Source organism: Ambystoma mexicanum, chromosome 6p, assembly GCF_040938575.1.
Source record: "Ambystoma mexicanum isolate Mex_15411 chromosome 6p, UKY_AmexF1_1, whole genome shotgun sequence".
NCBI classification, from domain to species: domain Eukaryota; kingdom Metazoa; phylum Chordata; class Amphibia; order Caudata; family Ambystomatidae; genus Ambystoma; species Ambystoma mexicanum.
The window spans coordinates 1,455,492,269-1,455,508,502 of record NC_090935.1 but is presented as its reverse complement, the minus strand read 5'-3'; the positions used below and the strand labels follow the sequence as shown (position 1 = coordinate 1,455,508,502).

The following is a 16,234-nucleotide window of genomic DNA, read 5'->3' as shown; positions in this document are numbered from 1 at the left end:
CTCTTTACTGCGAAGGCCGAAGTCTGTAGATGTAGCCATCAAATGCGATCTCTGAAACCGCTATATGCTGCGTTTGATGGTTTATTCAACGGTCATCGCGCTCCATCGAGGGACATCAGCAAGTAAGGTAAAATAAACTTTAAATATATCTTGAGTGTATCTCCATCACAAGCAAGGGCATCACTTCGAGAGACTCTGCAGAGTGTAACCAACACAATGGCGGAAAAAAAAACAATCCAAGGACCTCGATACGTAAGTGATCATGGGTACAGTACACATCACAGTAGGGATACTATTAAAAATGTCCCTTTTCGAAATTGAAAATAAATCATGTAATAATCTGCACCAACCACTAAATGTCAGCCTATTTTGAGGGGTCAGAAATGCAGGCAGGACTCCCATAATAGGCGAGGGTACAAACAATTGATGCTGCTGCTTGCTGAGCTTGTGAGTTGTGACAGGTGTTAGCCCATTCAAATCTTATATTCCCTGCTCTTTAGCAATAGTGATTGACAGGGGATAAAATGTACGAATGGTATAACAAATATGTGACAAAATAGGCCATCTGTGCTGAAGCAGAAAGACTTTAGCAAGACGTTCTCGGTTATACGAAAGTCCAGGCACTGCCTGTGACCATGGGTCGCAGAACCAATGCCAGGGCAACAAACAGGATTTCCAGGGTTACCAACTGCTACTTCTAGCAACCCCCCAAATGATGTCCCTGACCTTATCTCCAATGCCTCTGAAAATTGTGGTCACCCAAGCTCCATTTCTTTCCTGATTAAAGTACTAAGAATCAACTTACCCATAGGTCAGTAAAAACAAGATTAATTTAAATAGCACCCCACTGATCAATGAACCAAACTTAGTTTATATGCGCTGTCCATTAAACTCTCCAGAACACAGGACCTAACTATCTGAATAGTAGCCTATGCAGACACTAGCCAAGAAGGACCTTGCGATTGGCTAACCTCAACTTGCTGCCCATCCCACCTTTCAGACAAAAAATGTATTTGGCCCAGACTATGGCAGAGGCAGTAATAGGGTCCAGAAGCTGGAATAATTTACCAATGGATGTCAGTGTGGAACAGAACCACAAAAGGGTTCAGGAGACTGACAAAAACGTGTATATGTAAGAAAGATATTCATAGTTAGTCATGTATCCATGCATGCGACATCCATTTGCACTATACATTTTACTTGTAATAGGGTGGACTCCTTTGGCCTAGCGATTGTGTTATGTGAGGGGTCAGAAATGAGACACACATAAAGTAGTAGTTTTCTCAAAGTTTGCCTTATTTATTCAAACTAAAGAGGTGTGAGATAAACGCCTATCTGTCCCTATCCTAACGAGAATGTTCCTAGCTAGCAAACTTAAACTAAAGAAAGATGATCTTGTGTCCAAATGTATCTGACAATAACACATACAACCAAAGTGCATATGGTAAATGTATCTAATTTCAGTTCTACAAAACTGTGCAAAAGTTCAAACTTATAATTCTCCCAAAGTACTCCTTGTGACCAAAAATTAGTTCCCTTCTCCTGAATCAATTCAGGAAGTCTTTTGAAAAAGTTCTGACCCAACAGAGTTCCATTCAGTTCAATAAAAAATGTCTTTCCATCAGATACGTCCTTCAACTTGGTAAAGTAAATGTCTCTTTCACAAAACACTTGTTCAAAACCAAAGCAACTGTTTCTTTCACAATTCTTCTTCTGGTGAAATACTTCTGCCAGGACAGCATAACAAATGTCTTTTGTTATATAACCATTTGTCAGGATGATAAAGTGAATAGTTTCTTTCCACAACACTTTCTTTTACCATAATCACATTTCTTTAAAGCAACTGTTTCTTACCTGGTCCACTTGCATGCCAGGACTAACTACAACTGGTTCCTTTCCTGGTTTACTCGCCTGCCAGGAAGAAAAACTCCTACAACTATAAATGCTCTCTTCTGCTAGTGACAACATTTGTTCCAAGGTTCTCCACACCAATATCCCATGTGAGGAGGGTTACACAATGCTTGCCTGTCTTTATGGTCTCATGACTGTTGGCAATGTGGGTTACAGATTTCCGCAAGCTGATATGTCATGGAAGGAGAACTGCGCCTGTGTTGCCCTCTTAGCCCTTCTTTATAGGCTCTTGACAATGTGGGTTACAGATTTCCCCAAGCCAAGCTCTGAGCACCCCAGGGTTACCTCTCTCTTTAGGCCAACTCACAGGCTTCCTTCAGAATCTCTGCGTCACTCTTGGATGCTGTTTCAAACCCTCTGCAGTAATAAACCCTCTGGCAATACCGCTGATAGCTCTCCTGTGACTGCCGCAGCCTGCACGGCCCTTTTCTGGAGATACACAGGCTATGTCGTGTCTTCAGGTCCTCCCGCACTCCTGAGGGACTCAGGTCGGGTCAGGAGTAAGTCACCCGCACAGCTGGGCTTCATGGCCCGCTGCCGTCTGCTACAATTCTGCTTCCTGCTGCGAATACTCTGCAAAACTGCACCCCTTCTTTTGCCACATCGGCTTCTACTTGCTCTTTCACTCCTGCTTCAATTTCCACTGCTTTCCGTCCTTCGGTAGCTTTCCGGACTTCATAGGTTGTTCTCCTGACTGCTTCTGCATCTGCTACTCCCTCCTTCACATGTGGATGATTCCCACATTTAAATTTTCCGCTTAGGTGATTTATAATGAAACAAGTAGACCACACAGTCTTCTTAGTAGCATCATCGATCATCATCAACTCTTTGTTCCTCTTCTTCCTCGTAGTACCGTAGGCATTATGGATCTTAAAGTTCATAGTGGTTTTTAAGTTCTCCATGTCTATTTAGTTAGTTCAAGTTGATTTGCGAACAGAAAATTATCAGAGCTAGGAAGCGTTATATTAATAATATGTGCTTTGAAATTGGGGTTAAAATTTCTACCCAAGACAGAATCATGATAATTAGAGGATGTCACATTTGATTCATGAATTCCCAAGGTACAAAGATGATTCTGTTTAGGTGACTTTTCATAGAATGATCTCTGGATTTTCTCATGGGAGTGTCGTATACAGTGACAGCATGCCATTAGACATTTGGGAATTATAGGATCATCATCCTCATAAGACGAACACTGTGTCTCTCCCAAGGGAATCACAAGTTTACCACAACAAGCGTCTTCTACCATGTGATCCTCCCTCATGATACCACCCAAAGGGTTAGGATCAGGTAGCAACTGCCTTTCCCTGGCCACATGGGAGATTTTAGGCTGGTGTTCAGTGGTGATTCAACAGGATTCATCACATTAAGCAGTTGTTTATGATAGGAGGGTTTCCACCAAAAGTGTACAAATTATACATTGCTATTTCCCAGTATGTGTAATTAGGAATTAAGCCTGTGTGCTCATATTGTGAGTGATTGCCATGTGCATCTTCCTCGTCTTACCTGGTATACAACCTCCCCCGGTCCCTACTTACCAGTGCCTGAAAGTGCTGCTCTGCATTACAAATTGGCACATTATTCTTCATTTTTGATATATATATATATATATATATATATATATACAGTGTACCTGCGGAGAGGAGCCTCTCCTGCCAGATTTCCCATTGCTCCTGGGGTTGCTATTGCTGAAGCCATCAGTAGGGCCTATTGTGCGTGTTGTGTAAGACTTGGGGGAGAGAGAACAATGGAGGCTTTAGAATATATTTATGTATTGAAAATGAAATATACTTTTCTAAGAAATACTGTACCAAGGGTTTATTTATGTCTCGAGTAGTCCCACTGCTGGATGCTTTACAAACCGTTACAAAGCCATCATTTAATAGTTGATGCTTTTAACTGGCTGATGGGAAGGGATGGTTGTCAAAACAGTAAATGGGGACAGCACAAGACAGCCAGTGTGTGCGGTTTACAGTGATAAAATGGGAATTGGGCCTGTTGGCAATCCAAGCCCAGTTGCAATGGAAACTACTGTCACTTTATGCCAAAATGATTGCTATGCCTGAAAATGTCCTCTTTATAGAGCTCAATCATACGACTATGGATCAGTCGTTGGTAGTTCTGAATTCCTGGTTGAAGAAGTGTCAAGGTGTGTTGTTCTATTTGGGCATATCTATGGAGCACACGCATACCAATCCCAGCATGTTAAAACAGAAACTCTGGCAGGAAGACTGGAATAACACCAAATCAGAGTTCGCCAGGTAAACATATTTTATTATTGAGGAAAAGAGATTGGGACAGTAACGTTATGTTATATGTAGTTATACAGCGCACATATGCCCAAAGGCGAGTTTAGGAAGTAATTGCAAAGAGACAGCCTAGAAAAGGAGGGTCTTCAAAGAACGTCGAAAGGCCAGATGGTTGTAAGTAGCTCGGAGAGCCTAGGGCAGCTGATTCCACGAAGTTGCGGCTACTATAGAAAAGGCACGGCCACCAATTTGTGACCGTCGAGCAAGAGGTACTGATAGCAAGAGAGCAGTCTGAGAGCGGAGGGGACGAGAGGGAACATAGTGAACACATCTTTCCTGAAGGTACTCAGCTCCTAACTTGTAGAAGGCTCGATGTACCAGGCCCATTGATTTAAATAAAATCTGTTTCTCAATCAGAAGCCAGTGTAGCTGTCTCAAAAACAGTGACATATGTGCTCGTGGAGGGGGGGGTGCAGGATTGCTCTGGCCGCCGCATTCTGGGGGTAACTGGTTACGATTTATCAAATGACGTGGTGCCCAAGATACAGTGAATTACAGTAATCCGCTGTACTAAGAACAAGTGCAGCTACCACAGGGGCATGAAGATTGCAGGGAATAAAAGGGAGAACCTTCCTCAAGGTGCTTAAATTTCCACATCCCCTTTGGAAGAGACAATTAATGAGAGTGCATTTTAACCTTTTCCTTTACTTGGAAGTTGTAGGCCCTCACCTGGAATTAGATAAAAATATTAAAAAGAATATGACATGTCTGTGTGGCCTTGACCAACTTGAAACCTTGGATCATCTGCTGATTTCATGTCTGGAGAAGTGTGGATATCTTTCCAAATGAATAAATAGTCCAGTGAGATTTCAGAGCCCGCCTTCTGGATAAGAATTCTGAATGGTACACAGATTTCATCGGTAGTTCGTTTTCTAAAGTTTTTATTTCTAATGATAAAATTAGAAATGTGATGCAATGACTTGATGTTTATGTAATGTTTTATTTATACTTGTTATAATTGTATTTTAGTGTCCTTTTCTTATTCCACTTTGATGTGCTTTATGATGTGGACTGGGTCATGTACTTGCGCACAATAAATAAAACTAGGTATTCATAGATGTCTCCAGATATGGCGGTCCCCGGTGATGGAGTTGGGGATCATTTAGGTGGTGCAGGAAGCTCAAGCGGGTGTTACGACTGTAAGCCTATGAAGTCTCCCTATTGGTAGAGAATGCTGTTTTTTCTTTTCAGTTTAATATTTACTTGGAGATTTTCAAAAACACTAATTATACGCAGAAAATGATAAAGTAATAACCAACAGGATACCCAGCAAAAGTAAAACATACATAAAAAAAAATATTAAAGTGACAGAACAAGCAATTAGCCAGTGATACATTATTAGACATGTTGAACGTTAATAGGGAAAGCAATGCAAGTATAAAATCCACTCTGAACAGGACATGACATAAGAAAAATACTTATTGAAAGTATCAAGTAATAGGGACAAAATAAAGTACGTATAACAAATATTTGAAATGACGAGGGAATTAACACATTTTTCTGATAGGATCCCAAAACGCTATTTTATACTGAATATCGGAAATAGTTTAATTGCATACAACAATGCTCAAGAAAATGTTTGCAGCGAACAATCATGTAAGCTGGAGTGGCAATCCAGTGCACATTTTGTTTCTCAAGCTCGTAGCTTCTTCATACTACAAAGGGGCCAGGTTCAAATTCCGGCAATCTGTAAATGGTCTTGTGCAGTGGGGTGCACAGTGTGGGGATAAGATCATGTCCCAGATTCACAGTGTTCGTTTTCTTTTCATCATTCAACCTTTTTTTTTTATGCAGGTGTAAGAATTCCAGCCCCAGCTATGCAGAGTTACAACAAAGAACTTAACGTCCACGTTTGGGAATGCTTCAATAACGTTCATCAATGCAAATTAAGAACTCTGTATCTAATCCATGTGCAGTTTTCCGGTGGACATCTTTCGGAATTTGTCTTGTGACTTTTGGAATTATTTCTCTCGCTGCTTTGGTTAGGCCATTAACAATCATCTTGTGTGCACACTGGGTTACAAATGTTCACACGTTATTAGGTAATGGCTAAATTTGTCTGTGCCGGATTTTGACTGTTCAATTAGAACTATCAGAATTTTTCAGAAGGTCCGGCCACTGTTAAATCAATCCCATTTCAAAGCCAGTGCCGATTTCCACGGTCTGTGCCTTGCTGAGATATGGCAAAGCATTTCACAAGGAGTCTCATCAAGAGCAGGTGCTCATCCCAGACTAGTGAGTGGAGTATTTGCTAGTCTCCTCTTTCCCATGTGTGTTCTTTTGTGTCTGATAAGATGTCCTCGTCGATTGAATCGCTTTGAACATTCATTACACTGGAAAGGTCTCTCGCCAGTGTGTATTCGCTGGTGCCGAATTAGATTTGCAACATCACTGAAACATTTCCCACACAGTTTGCAAGTGAATGGCTTCTCTCCAGTGTGTGTTCGCTGGTGTGTGGTTAGGGTTTGCAACTGTCTGAAACTCTTCCCACAGTCGCTGCAACTATAGGGTTTCTCTCCAGTATGCAGGCGTTTGTGGTTGCTCAGGGACTGGGACTGCCTAAAACCCTTCCCACATTCACTACACACATATGGCCTCCCACCCATTTGTTTATTCATGGGTTTGGACTGTGTGGATGACTTCTTGCATCCATTGCATGTATTTAGTGACAATCCATTGGTTGGCTGCTGTTGGGAGATCTCATTTTCTGACTGGCTGAAAAACTGTCCACACTGACTACATTTAGACAATTTTAAACCAGTGTGCATTTGCGGATGTGAACTCCCGGCTGATGCTTCACTTAAATCTTTGGCACTTGCAGTCCAGGTATGCGATATTGGTTTTGTGGGGGATAATTGGTGCATAACAAAGTTTGGTCTCTGGATAAAACTACTGCCATATTCAGAGCCAGAATATTCATTTGCTTCTGGGTAGTTTATGTGATGGTTGCCAATCTCCAAATTGCTGCTGCCCTCAGGGAAACGTTCACAATTGTTGTATCCTTTTCCCCAGCTATTTAATTGCTGTTGTTCAGCTGGCTTTACTGATGACTGGACACCTTGTGTAAAGAAATAAAAAATGTAATCAGTACACTATGGTATTAAAATACACAAATAACTAGAAAAACTAGTATTAGGAATACACACATTTTAGATGTGCTTTTCTAGCTCTATACAGCTTTTGTGATGAGCAATCCATGTTATTCACAAAGGTTTTCACATTTTCCCCAATTCTAAAAACTATTTGTCACCAAGAGGAAGAAAGAGCACCCAGAGAGCAGAATTTACAGTTCTCACACAGTTTATTAAAACGTATAAACACAAGGAGGTTGTACAACATACATAATAAAAAATTAGAAAGTTGTCCAGACAACAGGAAAGAAACCTATAAAAATAAAATGCTTCCTACGCTGAACAGTCTGCCACCCAAGGCTTCATCTGTTGACCATCCAGAGGCCCAGACACCCAGACAGCAGGGGTCACAAGGAGAGGATGGGAGAATACCTGTAGGGAGTTTTACTAAAGTCCACCTGTGGTAGGAATGTAGACGACTCACTCTTAGATGTACAGGGCTCCAATGCATAGGTTTGGCCTGAACTACCCAAAAGGTTTAGTAGCTATGGTCGAGCAGCCAGGCTTAGTCTAGGAGGGAGGAGGGCTGTAGTTGACTACAAAGACCTTTGTGTACACTTATAATCAAGGAAACAATTACACACTGTAGTTACATAATAATAGTGTTATTTATTATATGCACTGTGGCAATGTTAAACTCAAAATGCAATTCAGGTAAGTAAGGAAAGTTTCACATATATATATACACACAGTAGAACATCTGCTGTAGAAACAATACTCCATTCAATAGTAGATCATTAGATGAGAAACCGGTAAGTATCAAGAGTAGCTTTAGATTAGCAAATCATTGATCATCAACATTTACTAAATAGCAATACTGAAAAGTTAAATAACTTTGTGTAGGTCTAAAGTTTAGAAGTTCAACCCTATCTGGGGATAGAGAGTCTCAAATCTCAGATAAAGGTACTGGGGGACAAGTGACTCGTAGGTGGCAGAACAAAAGAAGGCAAACAATGTGAAAGTTGTCAAATTCCCAGATTATGCTTTGCGTAGCAAGTAAGTAATGACATTGGATTGAAAGGGTTTAGGGGGAGCTGGGTAGGCCATCTGAAGGATTTCTGTCTCTAGGACGGATGTCCTTAGGCATGGGAGAACACAGTTGGGCCGTCCACCCCAACGTGACTCAAAAAGCTCAGGAGGAGCGAACAGCAATGCAAACAACTGCCTAGGTAAGTACCCATGAGTGAGACCATACCTTCTTCGATGAAGAACAGCTGTGTCACTGGTGGGTCCCCAAGGTAAGATGACAGCAACTCTGGTTCGGGCCTCTCTGGCCTTGGCGGCTGGAGGAAGAACTTTTGGTGGGAACAGGTGCTCAGACTCAGTCACAGGGATGCCTAGGAGACTATCTTAGCGGGCAGTGGACGGCGGGCAGTGGACGAAGTGGGCGAGAGCAGTTAGGACCCGGGTCGGGGGAGCACAGTAGACTCAAAGCTGAAGCCACAGCAAACATAAATACAACACTGTTGTATTTAAAAATGCTGCAGTTTTCTTTCTATGTTTCCCGGAGCCCGAGAAACAGAAATAAAACTGCAGCATTTTTAAATACAACAACTTTGTATTTCTAACTGCAGCGGCTTTCAGTTTGAGTCTCATGGGTTCCCCCGAACCGGGGGAGCCCAGGACACAAAGCGAATGCCGGCGCAGTTAGAAATACAACATTGTTGTATTTGTGATTGCCGTGGTTTTCCAACCACAGCAATCACGAATACAACAACGTTGTATTTATAATTGCTGCGTCTTCGCTTTTTTCACTTTCATTTTACGTTTTCTGTGCTTCCCTTGGCTTGGGGAGCACCGAAAACGTAAAATGAAAGTGAAGGAGGCCTCCTCAGCTGATGCAGCTCTGCTCTGGCTGCAGTAAGCAAAAGCTCCCAGTAAGGGAGGGCATGAGCTGAGCAGGCTGCCTGAAATGGCAAAATGGATGCTCCAATGTAAACGCTTACAGCCTCGTTTGCTCAAAAGTCTATATAGGAACTTCCATTAAAATTATGTTTGATGCATGTTTTGGATTATTGCCCATCTTTTGGGACAATAATATTTTTGAGCGCACTATTCCTTTAAGGCTTTTTACCTCTGCTCCTGCACAGAGTCCATTAGAGAACAGAATATGAAACAACAACTGGGGTTAATGGTAGACACCTGGGCCCGGATTTCAGAATGAGCTCGTCAGAAACCAGTGGTAGTCATGCAGGGCGTATGCAGTGTATCAGCCCGCTGAAGAGTAGACATATCCACGCTATGCAGCCTGTAGCTCAGGTGTCCTGCTGTTGTGTTGCTTTTGAAGAAATAACAGCTTACTTACCAAGAGGTGAATTCATGCTCAGCCTTTTCTCAGAGTCCTGATCCACCAAAGGGTAGGCCTCCGCCTCTTCTTTAATGCAGAATGTGATAACTGGTAAGGTGTCCTTGTGTCCTACCGGGGAAAAAAAACACATTTGAGGATAGAGTAACCAACGTATTTTGAAATTGGCTGATTGGGTGCATCTACCTACTACACAGACTCATTCTGTGTCGTCAGCAAACAGAACTCTTAGGCCCTCACTAGGAGTTGGGCAGTAATGCTAAAAGCAGCAGAGATTTCAAATAAGTTTTTTTTTACAAACCACCCAATTACAAGTCATTCGGTATTTACCTAATTTCTCATTTCTGAGAACACTATGCAGTAAATATTGCACGATTCGGAGTTGAAAAATAGTCTGGGGTTTCTACAAAAAAATTTCTCGACCCAAAAGTTACAAATAAAATGATTGCCAACAGTGCAGGAGTCCTTGTGTGTGCGTCTCTATATTCAGGCTGCAACATCCTCTGCTCCCTCTCCTGCTGCTTATAGCACGTCATGGCACACTTATACACATTTACAATGTTTACTGACATGGAGTAGGACAGCTATTCTTCTCTCTCTCTCTCCGCCCTTTCTATACTCATTGGTTGGAAATCTTCATTCTTCATTGCAGACCTTAGAATGGATCAATATAAACAAGCTGCCGCCTCCAATTTACCCGAGCCAGTATTAGGCTAATCACTGCAGAACATTTTGTGAGAATTTGTCACACACAAGGAAGAGTTGTCAATTCAATGCTTTTGGTAGATTTTTATTTGTATGTGAAATCCCCTTCACATGCAAGTCCCCCAGCACTTTACTACTGGATTTTTTGGGTCTGTTCTTAGTGAGTGGGAATCTTTTTCCACACTCACTCATTCTTTTACCCTATGCTTGGGATCCTTTTGTATTTCTTTTTATACATGTATCTTGGAGACATGTTTTCCTCTGGGTTTTGTGGTATCTGTCTGACTTTTGAGGCACACAGCACTCTCTATGCAATGTTGCTGGGGGACCCTTGGGCTTCAATTATTATTTTCTGTTATTGTCCTTGTAGGAACACCGATTCCCAATGGCAGAGGAATATATAGTATCCTTCCAATTTTTTCTATTGTGAGATTAGCACACCCCACCCTATGTGGACGGCTGAGGAGTTACACTATAACCCCTTTCTCACAGCTCCTGTAATGTTTTGGTTACAGTGACAAGCTAATCTGAGTGGCTGGTGGCAGTGGTTTTATCCTACCTACTTTTGTCAATTTGTACTCCCAGGCTGTACTCACAGCCGTGGTAGTGCACAGAAGGGTCACCACTGACCCAAAATGGTGACAGTGTTCTTTTCCCGCCAACTTCAAGATGGTTTGTCCTTTCTTGGTCCTTCTTCTGCCGTGCAGGGTGGGGGTTAGGGTTTGGTTTGTCTTCAGCGGGATCCCTTTGTGAAGCCCACAAAGGCGCCGGTGTGCCTGTGAGGACAGGAAACAGTGGAGGACTCTGAATCTCTGCTGTTCTTTGTCTTCTGCTGTGCCTGTCCGGAACCAGTTCCAATTGAGAGGCTGGCTATCCTGAAAGGACAGTGTGACGAGTCCTGCGGAGTCATCACTGAACTCCAGCCGCAAACATACTCCCACATGGCCAGGAGCAGGTATCCTCTACCTGATCATGACCTTGGGGGTGGCATCAGGAGGGAGGATCACATGGGAGGAGATGGTTGTCAGGGGGAAGTGGTGACTCTCTTGGGAGGGAAGCGGTAGTGATCGTTTTAGGAGGATGGTAATGCTATAATTCCCAAACATCTAATGGCATGCTGTCGCTATGCAAGTCCCCTCGCATTAAAAAAGATCCAAAGAACATTCTATGACAAGTTACCTAGACAGAATACGTTTTATACTTCAGGAATTCATGGATCAAATGTGACATCCTCTAATTATCATGATTCTGTCTTAGGTAAAAGCCCTAACCTCAATACTAAATCACATAACATCTCCCAGCTCTGATTACATTCAGTTCACAAATCAATCAAAACTAAAGCGACATGAAAGAGCCATAACCACTATGGACTTCAAGGTCCATAATGCCTGTGGTACTGGGTCGAGGAAATGGACACAGAGTCAATGAGGATCAAAGGTGCTATTAACAGGGTTGTGCAGTGTAGTTGTTGGAAATCAAGGCACCCGAGCTGCACATTTAAACCTGGGAATGAGCCACAGCTGAGGGAAGGAGTAGCAGAGGCACAATCTGTCAGAATAGAGGCCAAAGAGGTTGGAGCTGAAGCAGGAGTGTGAGAGCCAGCAGAAGCTGACACGGGGAAGAGAAGGCATACGGTTTTGCAGAGTATGTGCAGCAGGAAGCAGAGTCGTTGTCTGCAGCAGGAAGAGAAGACCAGGTATGTGGGAGGCGTGCTCTCGACCCAAATCTCTCAGAGGTACTGGAGGATGCGGAGACCCAACGGAGCTGGTGGCGCTCCAGAGAAGGGCCCTACAAGCAGTGGCAGGTACAGGAGAGCTGTCAACAGGATTGCCGGTATATAGGGGGGTCTGCTGCAGCAGCAAGGAGCGACGCCTAAAGGAGCCAGCGAGTTGGCCTTTGGGAAAAGGTAACCCGAGGCCCTCCGAGCAGAAAATTTGCTAATACCAGACAATTTTGAACACAGAGCAAGCAGAATTAAAAGGCAAAAAGGGCGCAATTCTCCTTTTATGAGATGCCAACTTGGGGAAATCTGAAGACACTATAACAAGGAGACAAAAGGGCAACACAGGTGCAATTCTCCTTCCCCGAGACACCACTTTGGGGAAATCTGGAACCCATAGTGCCAACAGTCAAGAGACTCTAAGGAGAGGCAACCAGAGTTCAACCCTCCTCAATTGGGATACTCGTGTGTAGAACCTTGGAACAAATATTGCCACTAACACAAAGACTAATTGTAGTAGAAGTAGTAGGAGATTTTTCTTCCTGGCAGGTGAGTAAACCAGTAAAGGGGCCAGTTGTAGTAAGTCCTAGCAGACGAGTATACCAGGAACGAAACAGTTGCTTTGAAGAAATGTAGCTGTGATAAAAAAAAGTGTTGTGGAAATAATCTGTTAACTTTATCATCTTGAAAAAAAACTGTTGCCTCACAAAAGACTGTTGCTGTGCTCTCCTGAAAAAAGTATTCCATTGGAAGAACAATTGTGATATTCTAATATTTGCATTACATCCTGGGAAGGATACTGTGTGGAGGAAAACAATTGCTTTGGTTTTTGAATAAGTGTTTTTTGAAAGAGACTTACTTTACCAAGTGGAAGGACGCATTACATGGAAAAGACATTTTGTGTTGAACTGAATTGAACTTTGTTGAATCAGAACTCTTTTGAGGGTTTTCCTGAATTGATACAGGGGAAGGGAATCAAACCCTGGTCACAAGAAGTATTTTGTAAGAGCTTGAAGTTTGAACTTTTGCACTATTTTGTTGAATTGAAGTCAGATATATTTACCTTGTGCATTTTGGTTATATGTTTTAGTGTGAGGGTCAGATACATTTGGACATCTAGGTCATCTTTCTTTAGTTTTAGTTTGATAGGTAGTAACATCCTTGTTAGGATATGGACAGATTGGCGTTTAGTCACCCCTCTTTACTTTTATTAAAAATTCCAACATTGAGAAAACCACAACATTGGGCCTCATTACAAGTACTCCGGTCCGGAATTAACACTGCCGGTAAAACCATACCGGCACCGTTTGCATGTCCGCGCAATCATGACCCGCGGCCCCGGTAATAGCACCACCCTAAACCGCCACCGCGGAAATAGGGTTCCCCTTAATTCCGCCTGCACGGAAACCCCTCCGTTACCGGCAACACGAAACACCGTGAGCATCACAACTAGCGCGGACACGGAAATACCGGGAAAAAAATGGCGGAAATACCGTGATCACGGTGGCGGAACCGCCGCCACCGCGAACATGGCGTTATACACTGCCGGCTGAACTGAATCAGGGCACAGGTGCACCAAATCAGCCCAGCTGGACCTAGCAGGCCACTGGGAGCCTACAAAAGGGCCACACCCAGCCCAACACAACACAGAACCATGCAGGCAGCAGGGCTAGTAGCACTGGGACTGGGCCTACTCAACCAACAGGCAGTACTGCACATGGTGGCAGCAATGGCGCAGAGGAGGAGGCGTAGGCGGAGGAGGCGCAGGCGGCAACCAGCCAACCCTGCAGCTATGGCAAACCCCATTGCCCAGCCAGCCCGACCCCGCCGCCAGCCACCAATACCACGCATCAGGGCCTCACCCTGGAACCTCACCCCAGGACAGATCCACACCCTATACCGGCTGGACCGTGCAACAATCATGCACATCACCGCCATGATTGAGGACAACATCAGCAGCCTAATTGACACCCCCACCGCCATCCCCCCCCTCCTGAAGGTTGTCTCAGTACTGCATTTCCTTGGCACTGGCACCTATCAACACATGGTTGGTGAGCTGCACGGCATATCACAACCGTGTTTCTCAAAAGTCCTGGTACAGGTACTGGATGCCCTGTTGCGCCATGTGTCGGAACACATAGCCCTACCCCGCACCCTCCCCGAGGTCATTGCCACCAAGTTGGCCTTCCATGCCATGGCAGGCATGCCAAATTGCATAGGCGCAGTTGACTGCACCCACGTCGAGCTGACAGTACCACATGCAATTGAGGCGGTGTTCCGCAATAGGAAACAGTATCACTCTTTGAATGTCCAGATGGTTTGTGATGCCATGCAACTGATTACACACTGCTGCGCACGTTTCCCAGGCTCATCACATGACTCAATGGTACTGCGGAATTCCACGTTGCCACGGTACATGGAACGCTATGCCGGACAAAGCACATGGCTATTGGGTGAGTACAGCTGACGATGCTACAACCCTGTCGGAGTGGTGTGTGTGTGTCCAGGCAATGAGCATTGTGAGTGTGCCGCTGTGACCGCACATGCATCACCCCCCTTCCATCTACCAAATACACAGCGGATGCCAAACATCATGAAGGAAGACATGACAGGGCACCACAATGTGCCCGTGCACACGCTGCCACAGCCAATCCCGTCACTGTCCCATGAACCCTGTGCCACTGCAGACACCCACCCTCAATTGAAACACTGCCCCAAAAAGCACGAGAGGCGTGCAAATGATACGACGAGTATTTACTACTTCCGTACAGTGGAGTCACTCTGCCATGTGTGGACAGCACTGCACCATGACATGCACACAATCAAATGTCACCCGCAGGGCACAGCAAACATGCAAGTTAATGTGTAGGCCCATATGCAGTCAGCGACATTCCTCGTGATGGCCAAAACATACCTCCAGACACTGCATGGTTCATATGCATGAATGAATGATGATACAAGAATGCACAGCAGCAGATGAGGACATGATGCCACAAACACTGACATGTTCCCCCATCTACATCCCATGTAGGTGATGCGGGATATGCACTCACGCCATGGTTGATGACACCTGTACGGAGACCAAGGAACAGGCATGAAGAGGCATACAATAGGGCACATATCCGCACACGTGGAATGATTGAGAGGACATTTGGACTGCTGAAGGCCCGTTTCCGCTGTCTGAGCAGATCTGGCGGATCACTGCTGTACAGCCCAGTGAAGACGGGCAAAATCACGCTGGTATGTGCCATGCTGCACAATATATGCCTGCGCAGGAACATCCCAATGCCACCAGACGCAGATGAGGAAGATGGGGATGGGGATGGGGATGGAGATGGGGATGGGGATGGGGATGGGGATGGAGATGGGGATGGAGATGGGGATGGGGATGGGATGGCACCGCCTCCCCCTGGGGGTGCACATGATGGCCAGAGAGCACGGGATGCCCTGATTCGCATTTACTTTTGAGTCACAGCACATTCACAGTAATGCACAAACATGGTGACGACAATGAATTAATAGTTGCACTGCAAAATAAATGATCAATGTCCACACATGTATATCTTGATTTGAAATGGTGATGTATTGATGTAATCACAACAGGGAAGAAGGTGCATTGGTTAGGGAAGCTGTACACCCGGGGCCACCCACCACCCAAACGTGCCCACCCCCACCCAGAGCCCATTGTCCAAACCCCCAAAACTACCTACCCCACCACCCAAACGTGACCACCCCTCTCACACCCTTGTAGTCCACATGTGTCCTGCACTGCCCCACACACATGCCATCACTTCCGTGTGCGCTTCTGTGCAACCTTGCCCAAGGGACCCGTTAGCCTACTCGAGCGCCTCCTTGGACTGGCAGTAGTGGAGCTGGATGGGGTGGTAGTGTTTGATTGGCCAGAATCAGGGATTGAGGGCATCCGTGCCAGATTTGCCTGTTGGCCAACCAACATGGCCTCCACAAGCCTGGAGGTGTGGTCATTGCCCTCCCGCACATGGCGTGCAAGGGTCACTATGGTGCTCGCAAAGCGTCCTATGGACCTCGACAGGCGACGCACTGAGGCGCTGTAGCTCTCCCTCTGCAGCCTGGATTCCTCTAGCTGCCTCTCCACCAGCTGGGTGAGGGTAGCCTGCTGGTCCTCCATCCGCTG

The 16,234-nt window shown here is 44.7% G+C and overlaps 1 protein-coding gene across 2 annotated transcripts in view; it reads right to left on the bottom strand.

Annotated features, from left to right (window-relative positions):
- Window positions 1–1,203: 1,203 nt before the first annotated feature.
- LOC138510519 (zinc finger protein 436-like) overlaps window positions 1,204–16,234 on the bottom strand; it is a 73,931-nt gene continuing 58,900 nt past the window's right edge. Inside the window, exons 6-7 of one of the 2 annotated variants that reach the window (XM_069626231.1) lie at window positions 9,657–9,767; window positions 1,207–7,278 (exon numbers count right to left, since the gene is read on the bottom strand). In XM_069626231.1, the coding sequence (XP_069482332.1) occupies window positions 6,443–7,278; window positions 9,657–9,767 (947 nt within the window). In that variant the 3' untranslated portion in view covers window positions 1,207–6,442. Of the gene's footprint in view, window positions 7,279–9,656; window positions 9,768–16,234 lie in introns of both variants that reach the window. The other variant, XM_069626232.1, reaches the window with a different exon arrangement.